The 22,797-nt window shown below is 56.4% G+C and overlaps 1 protein-coding gene across 1 annotated transcript in view; it reads right to left on the bottom strand.

The window, feature by feature from the left end:
* Nucleotides 1-118: 118 nt before the first annotated feature.
* Nucleotides 119-22,797, bottom strand: part of ADAP1 (ArfGAP with dual PH domains 1) — a 50,761-nt gene continuing 28,082 nt past the window's right edge. The window contains exons 4-11 of the mRNA XM_003795459.3: nucleotides 18,875-18,957; nucleotides 8,039-8,151; nucleotides 6,852-6,998; nucleotides 2,925-3,008; nucleotides 2,506-2,568; nucleotides 1,849-1,920; nucleotides 1,488-1,716; nucleotides 119-1,383 (exon numbers count right to left, since the gene is read on the bottom strand). Coding sequence (XP_003795507.2) covers nucleotides 1,355-1,383; nucleotides 1,488-1,716; nucleotides 1,849-1,920; nucleotides 2,506-2,568; nucleotides 2,925-3,008; nucleotides 6,852-6,998; nucleotides 8,039-8,151; nucleotides 18,875-18,957 — 820 coding nt within the window. The 3' untranslated portion in view covers nucleotides 119-1,354. The remainder of the gene's footprint in view (nucleotides 1,384-1,487; nucleotides 1,717-1,848; nucleotides 1,921-2,505; nucleotides 2,569-2,924; nucleotides 3,009-6,851; nucleotides 6,999-8,038; nucleotides 8,152-18,874; nucleotides 18,958-22,797) is intronic.

The raw sequence follows: 22,797 nt of genomic DNA, 5'->3' as shown, positions 1-22,797 counted from the left end.
CCCCAGCTGACACGCAATTTCTCCTATGTCAGTTTCTGCCCAGGTGGAGGCAGCCAGGGCAGGACCATGTGTTCCCAGCTTGGCCCCCTTTGACCCCAGCCTCAGACACACAGCCGGGAACACGCCAGAGCCATACTTTATTCCAGGCTGCAGCAGGGATGGCAGGGTGCCCAGCCTTGGGAACCCTCCCAGCTTATCCAGGGCTCCCCTCGGACACAGCTCAGCTGGGCAGGGCTGGAGGGATGGGCCACTGGGTCACCCGCAGGAGCATCCCCACCTTGTCTGCGCAGACAGCCAGGACCTATACTGTATGGCACCTCCCACCCACGGGGACCCAGCCCCAGTCTGGACTGCTGGACGCGTCCCAGGAGGAGCAGGTGAGAAATAAATAGAAGGGCTGTAACCACTGGCCCGCCAGCAGCAAGCCAGATGTCCAGGTGGGGGTGGGCTGGGCTGTTGGGCCTCTCCTGCCATGGGCAGCCTCATGGTGGCTCAGGCCATCATCCTCAAAGGGTTCAAAGGCCACAAGGTCAGGGCCAGTGGGCAGGGGTTGCTGGTCAGTGAGCACCTAACTGGGCACATGGGAGACACCCAGCAAACAACAAGGCTGCTGGGTACCCACAGGCAGCACCCGGCTGACCCTCCAGGGCAGGAGCACAGGGGCTCCAGCCACTGGGGCCAGGACCTAAGCACGCCATTCCTTCTGCCTGGAAAACTGCACCCATGGGGTCAGTTCCACCCTAACCCTGACCCACTAGGTGCTCAATAAATACTAGCTGAGGGTAGAAGTGGGGAGGAGGGTCTGAGCCGGGGGGTTGGGCTGGGTAGGGCAGAACTAGGCGGGTCAGGGCTCAGCATGCGGGCAGGTCCAAGAGTCCTGGCCAGGCCAGCCTCACCACCTGCTGACCACAATGGCCTGACCATCCTGGTAATGGGGTTCCTACCCTGGAGCCTAGAAGTACAAGACAGGTGGCTTGGAGCTAGTTGGAGCTCCTGGGGGCTGCCCTGAGCTGGGAGGGGCCTCATGGGCAGAGAGAGGAGTAGGTGGGCTGGGCGTGGTTGGCAGCAGCATGATGGGGTCAGAGGTCAGGCCAGGCCCTGGGCTGAGGTGGCCTGCGATGAGGTTCCAGAGAAACATCCTAGTGACTGCAGCCCAGGCCTTACCTGGCCATGCCTGGGGCTGCCCAGAAGCAGGGTGGGGCTAGGACAGCTGGCCACCTCAGGATGCCGGTATCCCTCCTGAAGGCCTGAAGAAGACCTGAAGGTCCCCTGTGATCTGGCCACCTCCAAGCTCCTGTCTGGCTTAGTCATGTCACAATGAGTCCAGTGTCTTGGGCCTCCAGACCACTTCTTGCTAGGGTTTATGCTTGAAGTGGGCTTCCACTAGAAATGGGAACAATGTCCAGGCTTGTCACAACTTCAGGGGGAGCTCATTTCCAGGTGCCCCCTTTGGGCAGCCCTACTCCCACCCCTTACTTCCCTCTCACCTGCATACTCCTGGGGCAGCATGGGCCTGTCCACCACCTTCTGGAATGCTGCCACCCACTCCTGCTGCTCTGACTCTGTCTCACAGGTGAACAGGAACTTGCGGTCAGGCGTGACAATGGTGATGCCATGTGGCCAGTGGTAGCCCTGGGTGGATGGTGGGAGCCCATGCAGCACCGTGTAGCCGCTCTCCTTGCTACCAATGAAGACTTCCCCTCTGGCAAAGGCATCCTGCAGGCAGGACCAGGTGGCAATGGGGCCGGGTCCCAGGCGGGACCTATCAGCCAAGCTGCTGTACCCCATAGGTGACAGAGGGCAGCTGCATGCTGGTGTGGACTGCTCTGGGCTGCATCCCTCCCTTACCAGCGGGTCTTTGAAGTACATTAGCCTCCGGTCATCCATGGTGAACCATCGTTTCCGGAAGCCTTCTGTTTGCTGTGGGTCAGAGAGGGCCAGTGACCAGCTGGCCAGCTTGAAACAGGGTCCTGCTCCCAGTGATCACATGTGCCTCCCAGGCCCCATTGGTCCTGCTTTGTCCACGCCAGTGTAGGAGGGACATTTGCACATGCTGTTCCTCCTGCTTGTATGACCTTCCCTCCACTCTACCCTGCCACTCTCCTAGTGGGCCCCTCTGTGCCTGCACTGCCCACCCCCTAGGGTTCTGGGATTTTTGTCCCCCCACACACAGCAGGGAATGATAGAAAGGCATGATGTGACCCCAACTCAAAGTCCAGGATAGTGGTCCTACTTCAGCAGGGACCCAGCTGGGTACAGACAAGGGGCTGCAAGGACCAACCTGAAGCTCACCTGCTATTACAAATGTTTTGGGGGTCAGGGCTGCCACAGCCAGATGGCCAGCTTAGAAAAACACTCAGGTGGCACCCAAGAAGGCCACTCAAGACTCTCCACAGCACACCCCATGTTCCATCCCAGGGTGGCCTGGGCCCAAGTAACAGAACAAGCAGAAAAGAGGTTTTGCTGCCAGGCCACAGCCCCACTGCGCACGCCCTGCACACCCACCTTGGGCCCTGTCTTTTCCATGTAGCCTTCCTTCAGGTAGTTCCTGGAGAGCTTTGGCACCAGCTGGGTGGAAACTCAAGTCAGGTGGGGCTGGTGAGGCACCTAGGCTGGTCCCTTAGAAGCTGCCTCAGCCTCCCCCAAGAGCCCCTTCAGGCTATGCCCCCTCCCAGAAAGAGGCTGCGGGTGGGGCCCAGTCTCCCTCCCCTGTCTCCCACCTCTTTCCACTCCCTCTCTGTTGTAGCTGAGCTAAAATGCCCAGATTGCTGGAGCAGGAGAGGGCCACTCCCGAGTGGGTCTCAGCCTGTCTCCCAACCCACCACAGGGCTCAAAGTCATCCTATACTAGGGGGCAGGCATTTGGGCTGAGATGTCTACCTCCCTTGGCCCCCACCCCAGGAGGGGAGCAGGGCAGCTACTCACATCTGCATCACTTGCTCCGGGGAACGCCACCTGCAGGTAGTGGAAGCGGGCAGCTCGAATAGCGTTGAACCAATCCACAATCTCCTAGGAGTCAGAGGCTGGCATGGGCCATGGGCCAAGGGGGTCCATGAGCCAGGGCACCCCAAGGAAGGGTGATTCCCCTCACCCCACCCCCTGCCTTCTCAGACACCAGCAAGGGAGTCCATAGGCTGGGCACAGCAGGGGTGCTGATGTCCCACACAGCCCCACAATTCTTTCAGATTGAGCTTTTCCAGATCCTTGTTCTGTGGCTGTGCAGGTCTTGGGGTGGAGGGAAGAGGGAGGCTCATCTATTTGTAACCTGCTTAGAGCTGGTGGTGGTGGAAATGCTCTCCAGAGAGAAGGTGTTGGGGGTTGGTGGGCCGAGGCCGTAGCCCTGGCCTGCAGGACCCCTCTCTATCCTTCCAGCTCCACTGTGGGAGCCCTCAAATCTCCAAACTCAGCCCTGCTGTTGTTGCCCCAGACCAGTGCCCATCCCAGGTCTGTCCAGCAGAAGGGCCTGGTCCCTCCCATCCTGGTCAGCCTGGAGTCTGGAGCCCCTGGTTGGGCCCCAGTCCCCACCTGTCAGTTCAGCCTCTCTTGGTCACTGTACTCCAGAGTCAGAGATCCTAGCAGCCCACAAGCTGCCCCACCTCATCCCCCAGCCCCTTCCTCCCTTGTATTTTGTCACAGCCCTGGAGGAAGGCGGCCATGGTCATGGTCACTGCCCACTCTGCCCTGTGGCCTCTACCCAAGAGTTCACTCCATAGGCCCTACCCCCTCCACTTTGGCCGTCCCCTTCAACAATGTGAATGAAGCATGCTGAACCCACCATCCTTGGCCACAGAGCCCATGGCCTCCTGCCCTGCCCTGCCCTCCCAACCCTCCATGCTTGTCCAGACCCATCCACCCTCTGCTACAGACTCTACCTCTTTAAGACTTCACAATGCTGGTGATACCCTCACTCTGTGAGTGTAATGGCTCACACTTACCCAGACCTTTGCAGTGGTTACTGTGGTGATACCCTTCCTGTGCATCAGCCCTCCACTGCAGTGATTACCACTCCCAAATCCTGCCCATGCTGTGCTTCCCCTTGGCTTTCAGGACACAGTTGTCTTCCCCTGGGGTCCCTCCAGCTACCCTGGTATGAGCCAACACTCTAATTCCACCCTCTGCCCTGTTCTCACAGATTCAACCTAAGACCTCTCCCTCTGCCCTGCTAGGAACCCAGCTCTCCCCACTGGTCTCCCAGGGCCCAGTGACCACCATCTCTGCAGCCATGCCTCTCACCTGCCCTCAGGCCTGACACCCTCACAGGCTTCCCCCACTGTGCCCCAGTGAAGGCGGAAGTCCTCTGTCCTGCAGGGCTGGGTGCCACCTTGAGAGTACTGTGCTGTGCTATTCCCTACCCACTTCCTTTCCTGCCCTGCTTCGCCTTTGCACATGGGTTTCCTCTCTCTGGAATGCTGTTCCCCCCCCAGGACTAGTGACCACTCTCACTGTGCCTCCCTTTCTTATACTCCTCACAGTGGGGGTTTGGTGGGGGTCTCGCATGTCTCGCATGTCCCCATGTTTCTGTGGCCACCCCTTTTGTCCCTAAGCTCAGTCACCTTTCAAGGAAAGGGAAGATGGAAGCTTTTGGATACAGCTGAAGACCTGCTCACACACCCTGAGCCAAGTTCCCTGCAGCGACCTGTTAGCACAATCTACAGGGCTGTTTTAAGGCCTAAACCCAGGAGATGGGAGAGAACTGCTATAAAGTGACTGTAGCAAACAAGTGGATATATGCGGAATGACCAAGCTGAATGCTAAGCTGAGAGAGGGCAAAGCTGAGATGGGTGTTCCCATCTGTACCACACAGCTCCCAAGGGCTTGGGCAGCTAGCTCTAGGTCCTCCATAGTGGGAGTCAGGGGCCCTGAGCAGGGGACCAGTGGAAATATGGCCCCTCCCTACCCCTTCAATCGCAGGAGACAGAGGTTCATTCTCCAGGGAAGGCAAGAGAGGCCTCTGCAGGTACAGTGTGTGGGCAGATAGGCACCACTTGGGGACGGTGATGGAACACAGACCATGTGCCTCTTCAGGGACAGTGATCCTGGGGACCACTGAATGCAGAGCTTCTTCCTCCTCTTGAGCCCCCACAGCACCAGGGCTCAAGTGTATCTGCACTGGTCAGTAGGAATTTCTCAGGGGAATCCAATCAGCCCCAGATCCCAGGATGTCTGTTTCACGTGGAAGACAGAGCAAATCTCACAAGACAGCTTAGCAACTTAGAAGAAATGAATGTTTTTCAGGGATAAGAAAGCTTCAAAAATTAACATTAATAATTAGAGATAAGATACTAAGTCATGAAACAAGAACAGTGCTTGAAAAAGGAACATGCCAAGGACACAAACAGGCTCTACACAATTAAAAATTTGAGAACAGAAAAGAAACCCTCAATAGGGCGGCACCTGTGGCTCAAAGGAGTAGGGTGCCAGCCCCATATACGGGAGGTGGTGGGTTCAAACCTGGCCCCGGCCAAAAAGAAAAACTGCAAAAAAAGAAACCCTCAATAGAAGACTCAGAAGACAAAGTTGAAGCAGTTTCTCAGAAAGTAGAGAAAAAAAGAAAAATAGGAATAGAAGGAAAACAAGAGAATGAGTCTAAAAGAACTGACATCTGAATAATAAAAGTTTCAGACACATGAGAATAGAGAAAGTAGAGGGAGGAAATTACTAAAGAAATAATTTAAGAAAATATCCAAAATACCCCCTGGTCTCACAGTTATGCGTTACTAAACTGGACGGGCCCAGCCAGTGACCCACACAACAGAGAACAGACCCAGGCCAAGGCACAGTGCCAGGAAACATAAAAACCTGAGACAAGCTTTCTGGGAGGGAGGGTCGGTGGTGCAAAGCCTTCAGAATTAGGAAGGACAACTAATTCCAACCCAGAATTCTACATCTAGCCATAGTCTAAATCAAGTGGAAGAAAGAACTTTCAGGCAACCTGCCCTGCAGGCGCCCCTCTCTGGGCCTGCTGATAGTTGTGCTTCACCACAAGGAAGACGCAATCCAATAAGATGAGGGCTCAGGAAGCAGGGATCCCCAGGAGCAAGATGGGCTGCAGGACAGATATCTCCAGATAGACATTAGCTAGGAGCCCTAGACATTAGCTAAGTGAGCACATGGTCAACTATGGGGGAAACACAAGTGTCAGCTCTCGGGAAAGTAACATGTGCACAGCACGGGAAAGTAGTTTGCTTGCTCTGCGGTCAGGTCTGACTGGCATTTTCACAGCCACGATAACATCAACCCTGAATACACACTGAGCACAGCCATGCAGGGCCACGGCCCCCACGTGGGCGGCACGGCTGGAGGGAGCGTGGCTCATCTTCCATATGGGCAGGCGTCAGATGGTGCCTAAAATGGACAAATCTGCAGCGCCACGCGCATGTTATTTATAAACATGGGACAAGTTCCCAAAAGGGGTTAGGAGGAGCCTCAAACTTCTGTTTCTCAGGACTTAACTATTTAACTCTTTAAGCCATGTGCATGTACACACTTGATAAAATGGAAATGAAAACCAAAGTGACAGGCCGTACACTGGCCCCTTAGTCTTGCACAAGGGCAAAGGACAGACTTTGGGGGAGTTTGGCTTGGGCCCTCCCTCCACCCTGGCCCTCTAGAGATGCTGGGTGTGAAAGTGGTAGGAGGGAGCAGGAGTGGGCACCAAGGGTTAAGCTGTCTCTCAGCAGAGCCAAAGGCGGCCAGAAGGACACACATAGGACCCCACAAACATGGGTCCTCTCGAAAGGGCCCGCTGAGGGCACGGGGTGCTGAGGGGTAGATGCCACTAAATGAGCTGGCAGCCCCCTTTGGTGGGGATGGCAACCTGGTTCCCGGGCATCCTAAGCCCCCACGACCCACCTTCCCATCTTCATGGTAGACAAAGATGTTCCGGGTGCTGTTGTCCTTCAGATAGGTGACCTGCAGGCCGTGGGCATGGCCAATCTTGGCCGGCTGGAATGTTGCATTGAGATGCTCGATCTTCATAACAGCCTTAGGCTCCTTGGCCTGAGAAGAAAGGTCTAGTCTGAGTACCAAGCAGGGGCCATTGTCCAACTTGAGGGAACAGAAAGGCTGGGCTCTGTGGATGGTGGAAGCACTTGACAGGCTATGTGGCTTTGAGCAAGTTACCTAACCTCTCTGAGCCTCGGCTTCTGGTCTGTAAGTCAAAAGTAAAGTACCTTTCTCCTGAGGATGGTGAAGACCCAGTGACATTGAGCAAGTGGGCAGACAGCCCCTTCTCTGCCCCTCCTGCAGATAGTTCTGCTGCCTCTGGGGCTCCTTCTGCCCCAGCTATCCTATCTGTACTGGCTGGCCTGGTGTCTGCTCCCTAGGTATGAAGCTTCCAGGCCACCATGCTGGGCCCCTCTGATGGGGTAGCCACGCTGTGAGCAGTGCCCCCACAGCTCAGAGAGTGGAGGCCACACACCCTTGGCAGTCCTAGGATGCCTTACTGAGACCCCCACTCTAGCCAGTATGCTTGCCCATCCCTGGATCACCTCTCCCAGGGCACCCTAGCCAAGTGGGAGTCTTTCCTTCCAGGGTCCAGTTGGCTCCACAGGATTGGGGGGGGGTAACAAGACTCCCTCTACCTCTCAGCTAGGCCTGAGTTTAGGGGGCTACCCAGGCTCTGGGAGATCCTCAGCCACTTCAGCACAGGAGCTGGCAGCCAGGGATCCAGTCCTGGGGGCCTAGGAGGCCTGAAGTTCCTGGAAAGTCCTAGTGGATCCTCATGGGGGTCCTGGAGGGCATTCAAGGGAAGTCCTCATGAGGGCCCTCCTGGGAGGTCGTATGGGGTCCTCACATGGGTACCTACAAAGGTTCTAGGGGGTCCTCACAGGAGTTCTGGGGGATTTTCATGGGGGTCCTCTTGGGGGGCTTCATGGGATGGTCCTCATAGGGGTCCTAGGGGGTCTTCATAGGGGTGGCCACATGGCCCCTGGGAATCCAGGAGGGCAGCTGGGACATGATAGGGAACCACCATAGGTTCCCAGCTGAAGGCCTGGATACTACCCTGGGGCCCCTACCCCACCCCATGCCTGGCTCACGTCACTTCTGTTGAAATACTTCAGGGCCCCCTCTCGTTCCGTCAGCACAAACTTCCGGCTTAAAAATTGCCCGTTGTCCCGGCCTCGCTTCCAGAGAAAGCCCTCACGGTACCCTGGGGGAGACAGGGGTCATGGTCAGACAGGTGGTAGACCAGGGCCAAGGGTGACTACCCCGACTCCCCAACACAGTCCGGCCTGGGGAGGGCCTGGGTGTGCAGGGTCCCAGCCAGCTACCCTCTGACTGCCTGATGTGCTGGAAAATAACCCAATGAACTGGCAGAGCCAGGTCTAACCCTGCCTGCCCCACCCTTTGCCTGACGGCCCACCATGTAGAAGTGCTGTGTGGCTCAGGCCAAGATCACCCACAGTCTTAGGGTGCCCAGGCTGCCTGCCACAAACTCTGGCCAACTGCTGCCGCTGGCTCTGTTCGGTGTACATGTGAAAGTGGGCCACAAGCCCCATCTTGAACTTTATGCTGCGCACACCCACGTGACTACCAGTGCTGAGCAGGATAACCCCAGGGGGTCTGCCTGGAGTCCACAGCACGTGGGCATGTTGCTTTCTGCAGCTAAAGGGATTCTGTGACTGAGAGTCTTGAGGTGGGAGACTCTGGCAGAGGGAGGAAGAGGGAGAACTGGGGATGGAAGGAGACATGTCAAAAACAACAGACTGAAGCAGTGCAACCCTACTGGAGCCGCCAGGCGCCAGCCCCTCGATGGCCCCACTGGGACTCATTTGGGAGCTCTGAGCTCCAGAACAGAGAATAAATGGGGACAATTTCAAGCCACTGAACTGTGGCCAAAGCTGTATGCACCGCTGCTCAGAGGGGCCCTTCCAGCCCCAGGCCCTCACCGCCTTCTGCCCCCAGCACCGTCTGGATGTCTACCACACTTGCACAGCCCCGTCAAATTCCTATCCTTTCACCTGTCCTGAAAGGACAAGTTACTTTGTGCTAAGCAGAATCAGGCACTTTGGGTTCTCTCTCAGGCCTGGCTGCTTCTGCTGCACAGCAAACTCATCCGTATGGCTGCATGTGCTGGCTGTGGCCCCTATTTGCCAGCTATGTCCAAGATCAGGTCATCATCTGCAGCTCTGCCCATTGTGCCTGGGTGTCTCCTCACAAGGGTTTCTGGGCCACACAGAAGGACCCAGGGGGTCAGCTGTCAGTGTGAGCTACTTTGAGGTGTGGGAGCTCCTGTGAGGGGTCATCAAGTGCTGTGCTGCTGACCTGTGACAGATGTGAGGGACAGGAAAAGTTGTCTGGACATGGGCAAGACCATTAGCATCAGCATGGGCTAGCACAGCTCCTGCCTGTCACTGTGGGCAAACACCAAGGCCAGAGTCACCTGGCCCTGACCACCACACCCGTCCATGCCCTAGTGCACCCTCCCCACTGCCCAGACAGCCCACTTCCACACCAGAGACAAGGGGCTATTTTCTCTACTCTCTGAGAGACATGGCCATAAAAAGGCTGCGGCCTGATGGCAGGGAGGGGCAGCTGGCACCATCAGGAACACGGCCTTTGTCTCAGGATGGGACCAGGTCAGGTCAGCTCCCTCCCAACTTGGAGGCCCTTGCACCCTTCAAGCCTGAAGGGCCTCTGGGCCCCCAGCACACAACAGCACTCAGACCACTTGAATGTTTGCTGACGGCGCGAGTGCTGGGCTGGGTGAAGCCAGGAAGTCCCCTGGCTCTTCCTTCAGCATCTGGGCCTCTGACTGGTGGCTTACTGGGCTGAGAGTGGATGCCAAGAAGTGCCAGGGATGGCATCTTCACAGATGCTGGTGTAATGACAGCTGCAGCAGCACGTCCTGGACACAGCAGGACCCGGGCAGGGGCCTCGTTCACACCCATTGAGTGTTTGAGAAAATAGCTCTGAGATGTGTGTACCTGTCCTGAGGTCACATGGCCAGCAAGGCTCCCCAGTGCACCCTGCCCAGCACCAGGCCCAGGGACACCCTGGGTGGGGATGCCTCCTGCCCCTGCAATGCCTAAAGGACCCAGCAGGTGGCAGCAGCGCCTCAAAAAGGGTGAAGGCCGCTAGGCCAGAGGGCCAGGCAGCCAGGCAGGTGGAGCTGTCACTGCCATCTCCATGAGAGCCCTAGGGATGGAGCATCCACTGGTGCAAAGAGCACAACTCATGAAGTGGCCTTATCAGTGCTTGCTCAGGCCACCTTTGAGCGTGAAGCCACAGGACAGAAAAGACACTCTTTTCAGCAAGCTGCTAGGTTGCCTAATTACTGGCCTGATGACAGACCACAGGAATAGTATTTTAGGAGGGCGCTGGCCTCACCCCAAGGTGTCCAGACCCATGTCAGGGCCTCTGCCTGGTGCCCACCCTCATTCTCACTTTGAAGGCCCAGGTGGTCGGCGTCTTCACCCTTCTGTGGCCTTGGGGGCTTATGGCCTTGGCTGCCCCTGGTGAGTTGGACATGCCTCAGGTTGACTGTGCCCAGGAGTGACTGTGTTCTCAGAAAGGACTGGCCAGTTGTGGGGCAGAGACTGGATGGCTTACTCAGCATTTACTGAATACCTACTGTGTGCCAGATCCACGCTCCATGAGCCCTGCCACAAAATGCCTGAAATGGTGCATGGAAAGATTCTCAGTACCATTAGTCATGATGTGATCCCATTGCAGGCCCACGGGAATGGCAAAACCAACTCAGACACAAGCACTGCCCACCCCAGGAGTGGGCAGAGGCGCAGGGCAGCTGGACTCTTCCCATTGCCAATGAGGATGCAGAGTGGCAGGATTCCCTGGGGAACACTGTAGTAGCTTCTTATAAAGTTACACTTATCACAGGACCGAAAAGCAGTGAAAATTCAAGGGGAATGAAAGCCACAATCCCGCGAAAGGTGGCACACGCTATGCAGAGTGGCTTCATGGGCCGTTGTCAGTGTGTGTGTGTGTGGTCAGAGAAGGACAAACAAACTGTGGCTCTCCCATGCATGGATTCCACTCTGCAGCCAAGGAATGGGGCACAGAGAGCAACCTGAGGACCCTCACCTGCACCATGCTAAGTTGGACCCCAAAACCCATGTGCTAAGCAGCTCCATCTAACAATATTCTGGAAAAGGCAAAACTATGGGGCCCAAAGCAGACAGTCACAAGGCTGGGGACTGACCACAAAGGCCACACACGGCCCAGGGGGTACCACAGAGGTGATGAAGCTCTTTCACGTATTGCATTTGCCACAGCTGGGGCAGCTATGCTCTAAATAGGACATGCAAAGTACATGTGAATTACACCACATGTATGTAATTAATGCATTATTTTATTTTAAACTAAGGCCGGGAGCCATAGGGGCCTCCTGTGGGGCTCACTGGGTGGTTGGCCAGGCTAGGCATTCCATGGCCAGGCCCTTCTTGTGGGCCTCCCACACATGGGAGATGAGCTTGCACTGTTTGCTGTCTCCTTCCCAGGGTGCCAGGGTGGAGGGGTGACCTCTGGGTGCACAGCCAGGGCCTGGAGACACCAAAGACACTAAGGCCCTGACCCCCATGCCTAGATGCCCCTGAAGGGCTGTGACCTGCTTCCAGGCCTCAGGTTCTAGCTGCTGCCTGAGCTCCAAATGATCAGCAGCAGGACACTACACTGTGCCTAGCAAGGCAGGGCTCCCAGTCTGCACCTCCTCTGGCATCTGCTCAGGGCCATACCAGCTCCCTGCCTGCTGCTTGGGCCACCCAGCTCTGTCCACCCCAGCTCTTGGGTCCCTGCTGACCCACTGATGTGCCTGCCAGGGCAGGGCCTCTGAACCACAACTAGTCAACAGAAGAGGCTGAAGACCCACAGCCTCACTCTCTGGAGGGTTCGTGGACCTAGCTACACTCTATTTGGTGTCTGCTCCCCGCACACACCAGAGCCCACACTGCCCACCTGCTGGCAGTGGGCACTGAACACCAAGAAAGAGAGGGGACGATGGCAGGAGGCCTAAGGTTCAGGGCATCTCTTCTAAGAGCTGGAGCGGAGGACAGTATCTAGGACCAAGGGGGCTGGGATGACTGTCCCCTCCCCACACTAGCCTGCTCGGGACTCCTGGGATGAAGGCAGGGGTCAGGGATGGTCATTCCCCCAAGGAGCAGGTCTGACCCGCAGGGCTACTCTCAGGGTGGGGAGCTCCAAGCTGAGCCCAGAGTGGGCTGTTCTCAGGCATCAAGATGCCACCATCCCTGGTCATTTGGCAAGAACTCCAGGTGTGTGATCGTGAGCACATGCACCCTCATCCATCCTCCATTCACTCATTTGTTCAACAGCCTGGCCAGCAGTAACCTGCAAGAGGGACCTGCAGGGCAGCTCTGAGCTGGATCCCTGTCACTCGGGGGTTGTACCACTTTTGTGCTGCTTTCATGCCACAGCATGACACAGGCCAGGCCCCACACTGGGCCCTCAGTATGTCTCAGGCAGGGTACTCACAGAGGCCATGAGCAGCTCCCAGGGGTCAGAGGGTAGGGCTGGGCACTCCCTGGGTCCCTGTTCACCTCCTACAACGCCCAGCATGGGGCTGTCCCTCAGAGGCCATATTAGCCCTAGAGCACCCCCACTCCACAAGCACCTAGTCTAGAGACCCCCAACGTGCAAGCTCTGACCCCAGGCGGACAGAGAACACTGCAGGACTCTGAATCCAGTGAGGAGCGAGCTGGCCAGGCCAAGCCCACAGCACCATCACCTTGAGGGATTTGACCCCCACCAGCCATCCCCAGGGACACCTCACACTGACCATGCATCTGTGAGTGATGTCATGTGAGTTCCAATAACACCTTGTGCTGGACACCATGTCATCCTCACTACACAGATGAGGAAACTGAGGCACATGCAGCACCCCTCCCCCATCACTCAGTAAGCACAGGCTGTAGACCAAAAGGAAGGTCAGACTGTCCCACCCAGCACAACCATCCTTAATCATGGAGCATGGGGTCTGAAGTCTCAGGCAGGAAGCCTTGTGTCTGTCACTGAGGCGGTAGCAGGGGCAGCCTGACCCTCTGGACAACATGGGGCATTGTCTAGGCCCTTGTGAAAGCCACCATTGAGGCTGTGTCCCAGGCGGTGGGGCTGGCTGGGAGGGAGCAGCTGTCATCAGGTTTACTCTGAGAGCAGGGATCAGGGGGCCTGGGGGCAGGTGGAAGTCTCAGAGGAGGGTGCAGGCACCTCCCCTACATCCACAACCTTGGTCCAAGAAGGCACTGTAGAGGGACCAGGCTGGCTCCATGGCCCAGGGTTCACCTTGGCCATGTGGAGTGTCCACGGCAGTAAAGTTGATCTTGGGCAGTGGGACAGTGACATCTGCTGGCTTCTCCCTGGGACAGATCCTGCCTTTTCCTTGTCATGAGCAAGCTTCTTGGGGAGGCCCATGGGCCCCTGGCTGGTCTCTGCCAGTTTTATTGTGTGTGTGTGCGGGGCTCTTTCCGCTCCCTGCACTGCTGCGGCTGCATTTATTTCCTGGAGCTCCTGAGTGGGGAAGGGCTGTCCCTTCTCCCTCCCTTACTTATTCACATCACTTTGACTTGTGGATATTTATGTGACTCCGGGTTTGAGTCCTGTTGTGTCATCATTCACTCTGAGGTTCACACTGCCGGGAGTTCCTTCAGAGGGGTCAGTGCTGGGCTCTCTCTTCTCAGAGGCCCTAAGAGGAGGCCCTAGCTCCAGCCCAGAGTGCAGGTGCTGCCCCAGATCCCCAATTCTGGCTCATTTCAGGGCAGACCTGAGGGTGGGCCTTGGCCTCAGCCTTGGCAGACCTCACCTGGCTGGGGCGGGGGCGGGGGGGGGGCAAGGACTTTCCCAAGCCCTGTGTTTCCCCTCCCTCTGGGACCTTGCAAGGGAAACTTCTGCATTTCACAGCGGCGGCAGGGTGGGGCGTCCCCCTCACTGCTGTGAGAAAGTGTTCTTGTGGCAAACCCGGGAGCTAGGCAGGAAGTGCTGCAGGGAATCCCCAGCTGGGAGGCACGTCTTGTCCCTGGGCTGTACCCTCTGGACAACTTGGGGGAGCACTGGGGCAGGACCTGGGGCTCTGGGCACTCGGTGGATCTGTGAGAGAGATGCCTGTGGACTCACCTGGACACTTACCTATTACGAGACAGGCAAAGTGTCCTGCAGGGCCCAGTATCTGCCCCCACAGTGCCCACCCAGAGACTGCAGCCTGAAGCAGGAACAGTCACCAGGACTCTGGGCCCACTGGCTCTTCCTATTGGCTGCTGAGAGGCTGCAGCCTGGGAGAGGGTGGGAGGAGAGGCAAGGCCGATGCCTGCCAGAGCTGGTGGGGTCCAAAGGACGTTCTCAGGGACCTAGCATAGGCCACATACTCAGGACCCCCTGAGTCCCCAGGATTCCCAGCATTCTTGCTGACGGGCTTTTGGGGTCAAGACTCTCTGGCCAGCGTGCCTGACACTTCCCACACAACCAGGCTGCTGATGTCCTGGAAGTGGTTATGTAGATGGCCTCAGAGAGGTGAGGACAGACTGATAAGCCCTGGGGTCCTGTGCACACCCAGAGTTCCAGCCCCATAAATCTCAGGGCCTGACAGGGAAGGGCAGCTTCAAGCAGAGCTGCCAAAACGTGGCTGGGTCAGGAACATCCAGGGATCCAGGAGACAGCGGCATTATCACACTAGGCAGCAACAGCCTTATAGACACACACAGGCCTGGAACACAAAGGCTTCATTGGGGTTCTGCCATCCAGCCCCTCTGAGAGGCCCCCAGAGGCCTGAGGGCAATGCTTAGAGCCAAAGACAGGAGGTGCTGATGCCATCCAGTGCCCAGAAGGGTAGAGGCCCAAGGCAGAAAGGGCCAGAAGGTGCCAAACCACCCCTTCCAGTGAAGTTACTCTCTTTTGGGGAGAGCATTTCTAGACCCACCTTCAATGCTGGTGGCCCTGAGATGGAAAGGAAACCCCTTTGCAGAGGACAGGCCAAGACAGGATGGCCAGGACCAGCACCTGCTCCTCTGTGATGGTCTGGGGACCAGGAGCAATGCCCGTCCTGGGCAGGGCCCTGCAGGAGGCACAGGCTCAAGGCTCCATGCTGACCGGCCACCCCCACCTGCCACACTGCGCCCACTCAGTCATGTTTTTCTTAATCTCTACAGCTCTGAGCAGCACTCTCTCATCTCACCCAAACTGCACCTGCATTTAGCGATGGTCTCTTGAGCATCCCTCACTCACCTGGCCTCAGCGGCTGCTCCAAGGAACTCCCACACTCCTGTCCAGTAAACACATGGCCATGGCACCCAACAGTGTCCAATGGCTCTCTGAGGTGGGCCAGCACTGTTGGCACACACACCTGTGCATCCTACCTGCTTTCGCCATCTGCATGTCCCACCTTTGCACCTCACCTATGTACCCCATCTGGGCATACCTCACCCAGGTACCCCACCCGCACACCTCACCTGTGCACCCTACCTGTATACCTCACCTGTGTGCCCCACCTGCACACCACACATGTGCACCTCGCCCATGCACCCTACCATCAAGGTGAGACAGTGGAGTGCACAGATGGTGGAGCCTGCTCCTCATGGTGGAACATGAGCCTGGGGCCACGGGCTGTGTGGCCTCGTTGGGCCTGGATGAGGAGCTGCCATGGGATCAGCGTGGCTTTGGAAGGCCAGTGGGCAAGGCCTGAGACACTCTGTGCCTCTGGAGCCCACCCTGCTGCCAGGCCTCTCCTTCCTCCAATCCTTTGGTCATTGTCATGTGAGAGTCATTAGATTCTTCTCCAAACCCCAGGGCACTGGGGATATTTCACCAGCTTCATCACAGGGAACCTCAGGCTGTGGGATGGAGGCATCCTGCTCACAGCAGTTGTTATGGCAACTTGAGCCCCAGCTGACCTATGTGCTGGGGATTGATACCCAAATCACCTGCAGGACACTCACTCACCCACCCTCCAAACCTGCAGTGGTTTTGCCACCCCCCCTCCTTGTGGGACCCAGATTCTGATTCTTTGTGGGAGGGCTGCTCCCAGTGCCAGAGGCTGGTACGTGACCCAGGACACCACATCTCCCTGGTCATGGCGCCAACAAGGCAGACTCCTGAGACTTCTGTGCACCCCCTCATCCTTTCCCTGCAGCCTGAGTGAGGGGCTCACAGAGTAAAGCTGCCACTAGGAGGGGGTACAACCTCAAAGGCAGAACTAGGAGGTGGAGATGCTGAACCAAGTCCCGACAGCACTGATCCAACCCCTAGTTGAGCTGGGCCTGAAGCCAGAAATCATTCAAGCCAGTCCTTTTCCAGGTGAGCTCAGACCTGCTGAGTTGGATTGCCACCTTACAATCAGGGGTTCCAATATGAGAACAGACAAACGTGGGTGACGTAGTTACATCACCCCAACCTATACCTGCCTCTTGAACCAGGTTATATGCCATCTTATTATAAACTATAATATGCCTGTATCAGGGTAACAGGCAGCACTGGGGGATCTTGAGGGTCCTCAACTGAGTGGGCCAGAGCAGGGGAGGGTCTGAAGCTGCAGGCACAGGCCTGGGCTCACTCCTTCTTCCTTTTTCTCTCCCTGACACTAGGGATTGCTGGTGGGAGGGAATTGCCATCTGGGGAGGACAGTGTGCCGGGGGGCAAGAAGAGGGAGCCAGGAGCATAGGCCCCTCCCTGACTCTAGGTGCTGGGTCACCCCATGGCCCATGATGGGACCCATGACTGTCTTTGAGTCCCCTAGGGGGCAAGAAGGGTGTTCGTCAACCTCCTTCCAGCCCCCTTGTTCACTGGTATCCACTCCCAGGGGTTCTGGGGAGAGATAGGTTGGGCTTTGAGTGACTGGGGGCTTCTCCCCCAATCCTGCCCACATTGCCAGGATATCACAAACTCAACTCACCATTTTAAAGTGAATACTTCAGTGGCATTTGTTTCATGTGCCGTGTCGGATAACTGCCACCTCTGCCTAAATCCAGAACATTTTCTCTGCCTAAAAGGAGATCCTGTGGCCATTAGCACTTGCCAAGCCCTGCCTCGGCCCTGTCCCAGCCCCTGGCAACCACTAATCCACTTTCTGTCCCTGTGCATATGCCTGCTCTGGACATTTCACACAAATGGAGTCACAGGTGTGTCCTGCATCTGGCCTTCCTCCCTCAGTGTCACGCTGTCAAGCCATGTTCACAGCGTGGTGTGTGTCAGGGGTCTGCTCCTTGCAGCTACATGACATTCTCTTGACTACACAGACCAAGTTCATGAGCCTGTTCCTCAGCTGATGGGTGTCTGGGCTGCTTCCACCTCTTGGCAACTATGAATAGTGCTGTGTGGAGGTTGTGTACTAGGACCTGCATGGTGCCTGTTCTGGCTTCTCCTGGGCACAGTGGGAGCAGGACTGCTGGACCACATGGCATCCTATGCTCAGCTGCCTGGGAGCGACCTCTCCAGTGTGTGTGAGGCTGGCCTGAGGTCCAGGGCCAGGCTGGGAAGGGGCTGCTTCTCTCTTCCCCATGAGGGACTGTCATAGCCTCACAGCTGGTGCCTGGCATCTAGCCCTCCAGATCTGCCTGTGCTGAGTATGCTGACACTCAATTCCAGGCCCTGTCCCTTTACCTGCTTCAATTTCCTCACCTGTCAAACAAGGATGACATGGTAGAGGAAGGGGCATTTGTGAACTCATGCACCCCATGTCAACAGTCAGCACTCAGCCCAGAGCCCATCTGCCGGCAGCATGCGCCATACTGGCCTGACTGGGGGGCTGGGGGTGGCCTGCCGCACACACTGCACCTCCCTGCCACCTGCTGCCATTGAAGTTCCTAACCCACAGGCTTATCCACAGGCCTCACTATCTGGGAGGATCTTGAGGCTGTCCCCATGTCAAAGGCCAGGCCAGGGTAGAGGGCTTCCCTGGAGTCTCCAGTAGCTGCAACAGCCCAGCCCAGGCACAGGCCTGCAAGAGGCGTGGCCTAGCCCAGGGTCTGGTATCCACCACCTAGGCCAAGGCTGGGCAGCTGCCAGTTCCCAAGCTAAATCTAACATGCTTTAGATTCAAAGGTCCCTGTCATGGAGTCCTTGAGCTGCTCTGAGGAAAAACCACCAGAGCTCCTTCCCAAAGATGGAAAGATCGGCCTTGGGAAAGAGCCTGGCCCACTCAGGCTCACGGCTCCTACTTGAAGCAGCAGGGCTCAGGGCTTTATTTATTTATTTATTTAACTCTTGGTTTAATTTCAGTTCAGTAGATTTTTTTTTTTTTTGGAGACAGGATCTCACACTGTCACCCAGGTTAGAATGTAGTGGTGTCACCACAGGTCACTGCAGCCTCAAATTTCTGGGCTTAAGTCCCAAGTAGCTGGGACTACAGGTGTGTACTATCACCAGCCCCAACTACATCAGGGTTTCAAACAACCTGCAGGATACAGAGCAGAGGTGGCCAGTGGGGCCACTGACAAGAGGTGGGGAGACTGAGGCTGGGGTATAGCTGGGTCTCCCAGGATCCCTGCATGTACCGCCCTCTCAGGTACACCTGCATAGACCCTCCCAGTCCACAGAAGCTCTAGGATGCTGCCTGGATACCTCTGCTGACCACAGGGGACCCAATAGAACCCAGTCGGGCCCCAGGGGCAGGTGGAGGCTGCTGGCTTGGCTGTGGCCTCCCCATGCTGTGGGTGCTGCCACTGCAGCATACCAATTCCTGCTCCCACCTGGGTCCTTGCCTCCCAGAGGAGGGTAATGCAAGGGCTCCCCACATGCATGCACTCAGCAAGGCCTGGGCTGTAAACAGTTGTGGGGACTCTGAGCACAGGGTCAACTGGCTCGAAGTCAGAAGGCAAAATGGGTGAGGGACATGAGTTCAAACCCATGAGCCAGTGAGAGACAGAGACTGAGAGACAGAGAGACAGGAGCGTGGTCACCAGCCAAGGCCTCACCTGCCGAGTAGGGCTCCTGCTTCTCTGGGTGGATAAACTCTTGCCGCTCATACTTGGCCCGGATCCACTGCTCTCGCAGGAGTCTGGGGAGAGAGGAGGGTGACTGAGCTGAGGAGGCCACCTTGACCCTGAGGAGGTCCTGGGTGTAACTCAAGGACCCTTCGGAGGCCCCAGGCACCCTCAGCAGACTCAGGGCTGCCCTCCAGGCAGGAGACCCCAGGAAGAACTGCAGAGTTGGATACTTGGGTGCTGAGTTTCACCTTTTGATACTTCCTCTTTTAGAAAACAACTAAAATAGTGTGGCACCTGTGGCTCAAAGGAGTAGGGCACTGGCCCCATATGCTGGAGGTGGCGGGTTCAAACCTAGCCCCAGCCAAGAACTGCAAAAAAAACAAAACAAAACTGAAATAAATAATCCCATTACTAGGTATCTACCCAGAAGAAAAAAAATCATTTTACCATAAGGACATATGCACCAGAATGTTTATCGCAGCTCAATTCGCAATCACCAAGATGTGGAATCAACCCAAGTGTCCATCAACCCAGGAATGGATTAATAAACTGCGGTATATGTATACCATGGAATATTATTCAGCCATATAAAGATTAACCTGGATATAGTTGGAGAAACTTCTACTTAGTAAAGTATCACAAGAATGGAAAAGCAAAAATCCAATGTATGCAATACTAATATGAAACCAATAGATAAATAAATACACACCCACACAAGAGAAAAACACAATTAAACTCCAGTGGGGGGGGAAGGAGAAGGAAGAAGGCTTGGTGTGCCCTCACCTAACAGGCACAATGGAGGGTCTACGCACACCTCCTGGGGGCGGGGCACAGCTACAACTGGACTTTACCTAGCAAACACAATGTAACCTAATCACCCGTACCCTTATATTAACCTGAAATTAAAAAACAATTGAAACAATTCACATACCATAAAATTCACCCTTTAAAGTGTACAAGTCAGTAGTTCGTAGTATATTCGCCAGGTTGTGCAACCATCACCACTGTCTAATTCCAGAACATTTGTATCACCCCAAATAGAAACACCCATTAGCAGCTGCCCCCCCCCCAGCCCCTGCAACCATAATCCACTTCCGTCTCTACCGAGACAGACCTGCCCGCACATGTGAGCGGGATCATACAACACGTGCCTCCGTGTCTGGCTTCCCACGCAGCACGATGTTTTTGAGGTTCTTCTGTGTAACAACATGTGCCAGAATTCTCCTCCTTTTTATGGTTAAATGATATCCCATTGAATACCTCCTTTTAATAAGCATCTCTTTAGTCTTTAGGGAGCCAGGCCAGAATCCAAAAAAGGAAAAGGCCAGGCTGTGTATTCCCAGCCCTCTAGGGCCTCCAGAGTGGACTCACCAGGAAGGATCTCAGGGAGAGCACTGGGTCCCAGGAAACCTAGGTAGGAAGGATCCTTGCCGAGTAGGAATCTGAGGCCCAGGGCTTGGTGAAGAGATGGGTGTCCACTGGGCTTACACAGGTCAGCAAGACCCTGGCCCTTACTAGGGGAAAGGTATTGGGAGCAGGAAGGCCGAGGCTAATCTGAGAGGAGACCAGGGCAGGACCGAGGGGTGGCCAGCAGAGCCCCTGTGTCTATACACACCTGCTCCAGAGGCCCAAAGCCAGACCATAGCTTCCCCTACCTCCAGAGCATGGTCCTGGGTCTCAGTTGCTCAGATGGTGGCTTGGGCAGCCTGGCTCCTCTTCACAGGTGTCTCCTTCCCCCCACAGCCTTTCCAAGCAGCTGGATAGACATAGGAGGCCCCTTCAGCCCTGGGCCCAAAAGCCTCCATGGCCACCTCATGCAGTATGTTCAGTGACAGCAAGGTCCTCTGTGCCCAAGGATGGACTGACCCCTTTTTGACCCAGCCCCCACAGCAGGGGGGAGCACGGGTGTCCCCAGAGGCAGGTGCTTCGGCCTCCTCAACTCTCTTTGGCCTGGCTTCTACCTTGTAAGGCACACAGAAGCAGCAGCTGTCAGGCCATGAGGTGTCTAGGGGCCTTGGGAGGCTTGGGAGGGAGGCAGGCCTGAGCACAACTTGAGACAGGAGAAAGATGGCGGGAGGCACACAGCCCAACAGGCCTGAGCTGCTGAGTTTCTCTGTCCACTCTCACAGCAAGGTCTGCTGACACCACCACAGAGGGCTCATGCCCTGGGCCTTGGGGTCTTTTTGACTCTGGTCAATTCCACAGAAAAGACAAATAGGAAACATCTGGCTTGGCTGTGGGTCTGTATGCCCAGCCTGGGTGGTGCTGGGGCCCTTGGGCTCCTGGGCGTGTGGATGCACTGTCCACCTCTGCCTCTGTCGTCACATGGGCTTGCTCTCTGTATCTCTTATGAGGATACCAGTCATGGGACTGGGGGCCGACCCTAACCCAGGTTGACCTCACCTTAACCTAATTACACCTGTAAAGACCTGATTTCCAAACAAATTTACCATTGCAAATACTGCAGGTTGAACACAAACACATCTTTTGAGGGATACCATTTAGCCCCTGGCAGGGTTCCAGCTGCTGACCATGGGGGCACCCCAGGCTCTGGCCTCTCAGAGCCATGGGGAGGACCCCATGCTGTGGGGGGGAGCCGGGGCTTGTTGGCATCAGAGATGGCTGTGACAAACAGCTGTCAAGGCCCAGGCCACTTGCCTTGTGCAGACACAGGTACCCTTGGCTCACACCTGCACACAGGGCCTCCCTAGGCTGACCCAGAAGTTTCTAGAAATAGCAGCAGGAAGAATCCCTGGGAGCTGGACTGGGAGGTCAGAGGCTGTATCCTGCCTGTCTGGCCAAGCTGTCTCAAATCCTTCCTCAAGTCAAGTCCCAGTGCCAGCTGCTCATTGCAGCCCAGCCTCGCCCTCCAGAGGAGGTCTTCCCAGCCTTCTCCTACGCTGGGCTCTCACCCCTCATATGGCCTGGGGGTGATGGAGTGGTCTTAGGCACTTGGGCAGACCCCTGGTCCCACTCTCTGGAGTCCGTTTTGGGTTCCTGGGGCTCAAGGGAGCTGTCCACTTAGCGCCAGGGTCCTTAGAGCAAACCATGCACTGGGGGCCAGGTCTGGCAGGGCATGGTGACCACTTGCCCTGGTGCAGGTTTATGGGGACCCCCAACCCACCCCCACAAGCTGAGTCCCAGGTGCCTGATTGGGTGCCACCAGAAACCAGCCAGGGCTGGTCCCAGCAGCCCTGGAGGTCACATAGTTCATACACCCAGGGCAATCAGCATCCTCCCAGGTGTCCAATCTTCCTCCAGTTCTGCCTACTTTTGCCACAAGTATTTCTAACACCTGGGTCACTCCTGAGGTGGCCGTAACTGGATTGTGCCCTCTCCCACACTGGAATTCTGACCTCAGGACCTCAGAATGTAGCTGGAGACAGGGCTCTAATCCAGCATGGCTGGCACCCTCATGAAAGGGGAAATCACAGACACACACAGAGGGACAGCCACTAGAGGATACCACAGAAGGTGACCATTGACCAACCTTGGAGCGAGGCCTCTGGAGACACCCACCTCGAACTTGCAGCCTCTAGAGCGGAGCAGGTGGACTCCTGCCGCCCTGAACCTCTCAGCCCATGGCATAGTGGGCCCCTGCCTACCTGTGGGGCCCCAGGCTTTGAGGAGGCAGTGGCGACCTCCCACAGCAGGTGCTACCGGAAGCTGGGCCACTGCCTGTACTCCCAGTGTTGAGGACGGCGCCTGCATGCCTGCCCAGCCCTCACCACACAGGAAGAGGGAGGGGCTGGTTTCTATCAGAAGTAAAACCAAGAGTAGCCCCTTTTGACTTTCCTTCCCCGAAATAAGGGTGCAAACATGAGGTCCTTGTGGTGATGCAAGGACAGCCCATCCCGCCTCTGCCCTGAGTCATGGCCTGTGCTAAAAATAGTCACGCGGGGGACCCTCTG

The sequence above is a fragment of the Otolemur garnettii genome, unplaced genomic scaffold, assembly GCF_000181295.1.
Source record: "Otolemur garnettii isolate 467f Iridium unplaced genomic scaffold, OtoGar3 scaffold00092, whole genome shotgun sequence".
NCBI lineage: Eukaryota > Metazoa > Chordata > Mammalia > Primates > Galagidae > Otolemur > Otolemur garnettii.
This window is presented reverse-complemented; position numbering and strand designations above follow the sequence as displayed.